The sequence below is a fragment of the Triticum urartu genome, chromosome 6 (genome assembly GCF_003073215.2).
Source record: "Triticum urartu cultivar G1812 chromosome 6, Tu2.1, whole genome shotgun sequence".
NCBI lineage: Eukaryota > Viridiplantae > Streptophyta > Magnoliopsida > Poales > Poaceae > Triticum > Triticum urartu.
Window position 1 is genome coordinate 246,209,158 of NC_053027.1, and position 6,991 is coordinate 246,216,148.

Sequence of the window (6,991 nt, forward strand, 5' to 3'; positions counted from 1 at the left end):
GCACATCACATAAAGATTTCAGAATTGTAGAAACACTAGCACCCAAGCCACATAAAGCAATGAACTCGTAATTTTTAACCTTGACTTTGATAGTAGGTTCCCACTCATCATGCAATTTTCTAGGAATAGAAACTTCTAATTCCAACTTTTCTTCTAAAACTTTCATCATAGCATCAACAATATGTTTAGTAAAAGCTTTATTTTGTTCATAAGCATGGGGTGAATTTATGATGGATTGCAACAAAGAAATACAATCAATCAAAGAGCAACTATCATAATTAAAGTATTTGTAATCCAGAGGAGTGGGCACATCACTAGCTAAAGTTTTGACCTCTTCAAACACACTTTTATCAATTTTCTCAACAAGATTTTCACCCTCTGAATCATCGGGACGCCTTCTAACTAAACTTGACTCTTCTCCAGTCCCTTTTTCATAAATCTTAACTTTACTAAACAAGGAATCAATAGAAGAAACACCAATAATTTTAAGATCTTCATTACTTTTGTGAAAGTAATCACTAGAAAACGCTTTTTCTAAAAATATATTCTTTTAGCTCTAAGCATAGCGGTTCTTTTCTTACTTTCATCCATAGAAACATAAAGAGCTTTAATTGATTCTTGTACCTTAGGCACAAAAAATTTCATCTTAAGACTTTCCACATCATGAGAAATTCTATCAACACTTCTAGACAAATCATCAATCTTATTGCGACGCCCCAAGACCGGAGCTTCAGGTGCCTTCCATGATTTCCGGGTTTCGTCGTGTGATTTGTTTGGTTCATTGCATTCATCATTGCATCATGTGCATTGCATCATGTCATCATGCAACCCGTTTTAAAAACTCAACTAAATAAATTGCATGGATCTTTGGTCCATTTAAATTGAGGGAGTTCACATGGTGAAATTCTCTTTATAACATATAAAAGTCTCCTACTATTATTAGGGAGCTATATTATAAATATTCCATTAATTTGGAATCACCAAAACATGCATGCAATTTAATTCCCATGCCCATTCTATCTCAAGTTCTTCCTCAAACTTTCCCAACAATTCTTGTCACTTCTTGTCGAGGCTCCTCTAAGATCTCAGCCCATTTAGAGTCCTTTCGAATGGGTTTCAAAATTCAAACATGTTGAATTACATTCAACATGTGCGAATCTATTTTCTCCAAAAGTCCTCTTGCCATTTTATTTAAATTCCTCACATTTTTGTGAGTCCAGAAAAATAATCCCATCCCAAAATCCTTCCCTAACCCTCTATTTCTTTTCCTCTCTCTAATTTCTTTTTTGTTAAAGAAATAAGTTTTTAAAGAGAGAGAGAGAGAGAAGAGGCCCAGTAGCCATTCCAGCCTAGCTGGGCCTCCCTCCTCACGCGCCGGCCCAAGGACAAGGCCCAACCTGTGCCCTCCTAACCCTAGCCGCTAGGGAGCCCGTTCCCTCTATCCCATCTCCCTCTCCCTTCGTTCTCCTCCCGCGCTGCCAGAGTGACACGCACGTAGGCGCGGCCCTCTCCCGGAACCCCTTGCTCGATCCCCATATCCCTCGCAGCCTCGCTCTCCCGATTCCATCGCCTCATCTCCCTCGATCCCCTCCTGCTTCACTACTAGGGAAAAGGCTAGCAGCAGCGCGGGTTTTAGGTGTATCAGCAGCGTGGGGACCGGCGCTACTAATAAGGCGCTACAGCTAATAGTTAGTAGTAGCGTGGGAAAAACCCGCGCTACTACTAACTTTGTTAGTAGTAGCGTGTGCCACCCACGCTACTGCTATTACAGACTCGCGCTACTACTAATGAAGTAGTAGTAGCGTGCCTACAATACCAGCGCTACTAGTATCCTAAATACTAGTAGGGCACTTTTTCCCAATGCTACTAGTAGCAAATTAGGAATTAAAAAAATAAAAATAGATGCAGTATTCATGAATGGAGATCAGGGACATGTCCAGTGCAAAATAAATTTCACAGAACCATCTTAACACTTGCAGTGTTCATGGATGCAACATTCAACATCTCAATTCGAAGAGATCACGAGGACACACACAACCATCATCAAAAGGTTGGTACCTTCCCTAGCATTTCACCACCAACCTAACCAAACCACTTCTCTAGATGTATGTACAAAGCGTCGAGGTCCTCCACCTTGAGGAACTCCGGACGGTGGCGTCGTCCTCCACCTCAGTGACCTCCGGACGGTGGCATCGAGGTCCTCCACCCCGGGGACCTCCTGCGTCGCAATCACCTGGACGATAATCTCTATGACACGGTCGCGGGGCTTCACGGTGAAGTCTGCCTCCGAGTAGTTGAAGAGCACGACTCCCACCGGGCCATAGTAGTCCTCGTCGATCACCCTGCACCCAGTCGAGAAAGTGAAAACTTGATAGTTCGCGCCCTCGTGCAGATCTAGTAGGGTATTTTCTTCAATTATCTGTCTCTTTTAGTCTATTATGAATCTTCAAAACGAAAAAACACCTACTAAATGCATACCCTAGCTGTACTTGTTCATGCTATCTTCTTGTATTGGTGCATGCAAGAAATACTAGTGTATTTGAGCTATATATGCTTGAAATATTTGACAGTTAACATCTGTTCAAAATTTATCATTTCATGGATAGGGAAATCGCCAACAAAGCACATCAGAAAATTGATTCCCACTGCTCTTCAAAACAGCGCCGGGGTCAACATTGACTCTCCACAGAGCACCATTTTAAATCGGGCAGAAAAATGTACACAGGGCCTAACGAAAATTCAGCTGCTAGCAAGACAACATTAATAACATAGTAAACCATGAAATTTATGCAAGCAGTGGCCTGCACAGCCAGTGTGCTAAAAATATGAATCATCTAACATGTTGACATGGAGTTTAATTATCACAGGAACTACGAACATAAATCCATATATAGTAATGTCATCAGATGTCCTGAAATTTCAATGCCTAGAGGAAGGAAAATAAAGGCATCATAGGCCTGACATGATTAAGTTACAAAAATCCATACCGGGGATCAGTGCCAGATAATGATATATGAACCCATCCTACTGGCTTCAAAAGGTCCACCGTTTTAATTTCCTGGAATCGTGGTAAATATAGTGGCTCATTATTTCAGATCAAAGACAATATTATCACTGTAAATTTGAATTTTCAAGGATCGGTTCAGTGTTCACTGGACAAGTATGCGCAATGCAGAGGAATTGCAAAAGGAGATCAAGTTTCCCAATCAATATTTCAATAAGGTAATCCTATGATAGTCTTCTTCTTCTTCTTTTTTGCCGGAATCCTATGATATGTCAGAATATGATGCGACAATAAGGTAGTGAAATCCATGACTACAACACATCACATCAGAACATGCAGTAGCCCCCAGCTCCGGAAACCCGAATGCACAGACCAGACTATTTCTTAGTTTGGTACAAGATCAGGACCAGGATGAGAAATTGAACTGAAAGGGGCAGGCATCAAATGCCAACAACATTTGCACAGTGCTCTCACCATCAAGCACAGATCATCATAAGTTATAATTCAGAGATGCGTGCGTGCGTGCTCTCACTGGGCACCTCACTGCTATGTTCAGAAACGAGGTGTTACCTTGAGATTGTGGAAGCCGTCGCCGGCCCGGATGGAGATCTTGCTGGGCGTGTAGCTCTCGTCCAGCTTAAAATCCATGTAGAGCACAACAAACTGAAACCCCCCAGCAACAAACAAATTCAGAAAAAGAAAAAGGATCACGCGCCATCCAAACCAAATCGAGCGGGAGCAGCTCGGCGACTTGTAGCGCTCACCTGCAGCTGCACCTTCTTCTGGAACTAGATGTTGACCAGGTGCGGTTGCGCGCCGTCCGACCTAACAAAAATAAAATCCACCACCGACGGCGGCTCGGCTCAGCCTGTGATTCCGCGAGACAGAACGAGAGATTTCGACGGGGAGGATGGGTGCGGGGCGCTGACTGCCAGTAGGTGTCGAGGCTGTCGTCGCGAATGGAGGCGACGCCGTTGCCGGGCTTGCAGGAGCTGACGCTCCAGGCCGCCGTCTTGGCCATCTCCCGCATGTCGCCCTCCACCGTCAGCTCCGGGCATCCCTTCAGCCGCCCCGCCGCCGGCGCCACCAGCGGCGCGAGATGGGGAGCGGCGGGCGCGCGGCTGCCAGCGTGGCGCGCGCGGCGGGGGGCATGGGGGCGGACGGACGGAGGAGAGGAGGTGGAAGGGAGGCCGGCGGCGAGTGGGTTGGCAGAGGAGAGGAGGTTGGGGATCTGGATCGGGCTGCGTGGTTTTTTTTTGAGACAGACGGGGGGTGGATGGTTTGGGACGGTTGGTGGGGTGGGAGGTGGTGGTGGGGTGGACACGCTTAGCAGTAGCGTGGGGTCTTACCTGCGCTACTACTACTAACTTAGTAGTAGCGCCGGTTTTATACCCCTCGCTACTACTATGACCTATCCGGAGATATTGTTGGAGACCATTTAGTAGCAGCACGGGTTTATACCACTCGCTACTACTATCAACTTAGTAGTAGCACGGTTTTTATACCCCTCGCTACTACTAATTAGCAGTAGCGCCCATTTTTAAACCGCGCTACTGATGAACTTCTGTGTATAAGGTTTTCCCTAGTAGTGCTTCCCTCGCGTCGCCACTCTTCTTGATCTCCATGCCCATCTCCATCCCTAGAGCTCAGCTCCCTCGTTCCCACACAAAAACGCCGCCGCCGAGCCCACCAGGATCTCGTCGCCCTCACCTCTCCGCCATGGCCATAGCGCCTCCTCTGCCTTCCCCCTGCTCTAAGATGCCAGGGCGGTCGCCCGATGCCCGTCGTTCTCGCTCCGCTGAAGCAGGCCAGCGCCTCCGCTGTCGCCACCGATGACCGTGCCACCGGACCCGCTGAAGCTGCTGCCTTGCCTCAGCGACCTCCTCCAGTCGCACACCCCTGCTCCCTTCTCCTCCTCGCTGCTGGTTCCACCCGCGCCGGAGTACGCGAGCAGCCACAGTTCAACCCCGATGCCCGCCATGGCCCTCCTCGCGCTGCTGCTCCTTGGCTTCGTCCTCTATCGCGACCATCTCCTCCCCAGACGCCCTTGCAGAGGCTGTTGGTGCAAGACTACCATGACACCATCTCCGGAGCCCAAGTCCAAGGACTAACACGTTCGGGTAACTCATCAAGTACACCTTCGGCAAGACCGATGGTTGGCCAAGCACCGTTTGCGCGGATTACGTCAAGTACCACGACGACCGTCGAGACCGCCAAGTTCCACTACCGATGAACGTTTTGGAATCACCAAGTCAAACTACAACGCGAAGACCATGTACAACTACTGATCCCGTGGATGTCACCAAGTACCCCATCGGCAAGACCGACGCCCGAACAATCACACCGGCTCTGTGGATTTCGGCAAGACCCTCGACGACCGACGCATAGTACCACTACGTTTGCCACGTACATCTACGCTAGACCGGACCGATAAGTACTAAGAAGCAAGTACCACTCCGAGCCATGTACGGCACCATCGCCGAAGACCCGTGTAACGCAAGCGTAAAGTTCAACTACCGTTGTGTGAACCACTACTTCTACTACCGTGAACGACTACTTCCACTACATCGCGAGAACGTCTACTTCCACTATGAACTCGAACCGCCTAGAAAACGCACGCTTCAAAGCTTCGTCTTCGTTCCGGAGTTGTGAGGATCCGTTCGGATACGTCCGTTTGTCTTCTTCATGGACTCGTTCTTCTTCCTTGCGGGATCTTAGGCAAGATGACCATACCCTCGAAATCACTTCTATCTTTGCTTGCTAGTTGCTCGCTCTATTGCTATGTCGCGCTACCTACCACTTGCTATATCATGCCTCCCATATTGCCATGTCAAGCCTCTAAGCCACCTTCCTAGCAAATCGTTGTTTGGCTATGTTACCACTTTGCTCAGCCCCTCTTATAGCGTTGCTAGTTGCAGGTGAAGATGAAGTTTGTTCCATGTTGGAACATGGATATTGTTGGGATATCATTATTATATCTTATTTACTTTAATGCATCTATGTACTTGGTAATGGGTGGAAGGCTCGGCCTTATGCCTGGTGTTTTGTTCCACTCTTGCAACCCTAGTTTCCATTATACCGGTGTTATGTTCCTTGATTTTGCGTCCCTTACGCGGTTGGGTGTTATGGGAACCCCTTGACAGTTCGCTTTGAATAAAAATCCTCCAGCAAGGCCCAACCTTGGTTTCACCTTTTGCCTCACCACCACCTACCTTTTCCCTTGGGAGTCGCGCTCCCGAGAGTCATCTTTATTTTAACCCCCCCGAGCCAGTGCTTGTCTAAGTGTTGGTCCGAACTGAGTAGACTACGGGGCCACCTCGGGGAAACTTGAGGTTTGGTTTTACTCGTAGGATGTCTCATCCGGTGTTGCCCTGAGAATGAGATATGTGCAGCTCCTATCAGGATGTCGGCGCATAGGGCGGTCTTGCTGGTCTTGTTTTACCATTGTCGAAATGTCTTGTAACCAGGATTCCGAGTCTGATCGGGTCTTCCCGGGAGAAGGAATATCCTTCGTTGACCGTGAGAGCTTGTGATGGGCTAAGTTGGGACACCCCTGCAGGGCTTTGAACTTTCGAAAGCCATGCCCGCGGTTATGGGCAGATGGGAATTTGTTAATGTCCGGTTGTAGAGAACTTGACACTTGACTTAACTAAAATGCATCAACCGCTTGTGTAGCCGTGATGGTCTCTTTCCGGCAGAGTCCGGGAAGTGAACACGGTTCTTGTGTTATGGTTGTGCGTAAGTAGTTTCAGGATCACTTCTTGATCACTTCTAGTTTACGACATGTTAGCCACCATCTATGCTAGTGCTTGCTGCAGCTCCACCTCACTACCTTTTCCTACCCATAAGCTTAAATAGTCTTGATCTCGCAGGTGTGAGATTGCTGAGTCCTCGTGACTCACAGATACTTCCAAATAGTTGCAGGTGTCGATGATACCAGTGCCGGCGGCGCAACCTAGCTCAAGTGGGAGCTCGATGAAGATCTTG

At 47.8% G+C, this 6,991-nt stretch overlaps 1 protein-coding gene across 2 annotated transcripts; it reads right to left on the bottom strand.

Moving 5' to 3' along the window:
* Window positions 1-1,940: 1,940 nt before the first annotated feature.
* On the bottom strand, window positions 1,941-4,284 carry LOC125516208 (deoxyuridine 5'-triphosphate nucleotidohydrolase-like). 2 transcript variants are annotated; one of them, XM_048681692.1, is made up of 5 exons: window positions 3,934-4,284; window positions 3,769-3,829; window positions 3,575-3,667; window positions 2,988-3,058; window positions 1,941-2,342 (listed from the first exon to the last, which is right to left on the bottom strand). In XM_048681692.1, the coding sequence occupies exons 3-5, from the start codon at window positions 3,650-3,652 to the stop codon at window positions 2,072-2,074; spliced, it is 420 nt and encodes a 139-aa protein (XP_048537649.1). In that variant the 5' UTR covers window positions 3,653-3,667; window positions 3,769-3,829; window positions 3,934-4,284; the 3' UTR covers window positions 1,941-2,071. The 2 variants fall into 2 exon arrangements, with proteins under 2 accessions (XP_048537649.1, XP_048537648.1); XM_048681691.1 differs by having other exon boundaries at window positions 3,769-4,284.
* Window positions 4,285-6,991: the final 2,707 nt, after the last annotated feature.

What these genes read in the sequence shown, in the direction of transcription:
- LOC125516208 (XM_048681692.1), bottom strand. Translation starts at nt 3,652, where the DNA reads ATGGATTTTAAGCTGGACGAGAGCTACACGCCCAGCAAGATCTCCATC. An exon ending in ACGGCTTCCACAATCTCAAG is followed by an intron (nt 3,059 to 3,574) that starts GTAACACCTCGT and finishes CCACGATTCCAG; the next exon opens with GAAATTAAAACGGTGGACCT. An exon ending in TTATCTGGCACTGATCCCCG is followed by an intron (nt 2,343 to 2,987) that starts GTATGGATTTTT and finishes GACTGGGTGCAG; the next exon opens with GGTGATCGACGAGGACTACT.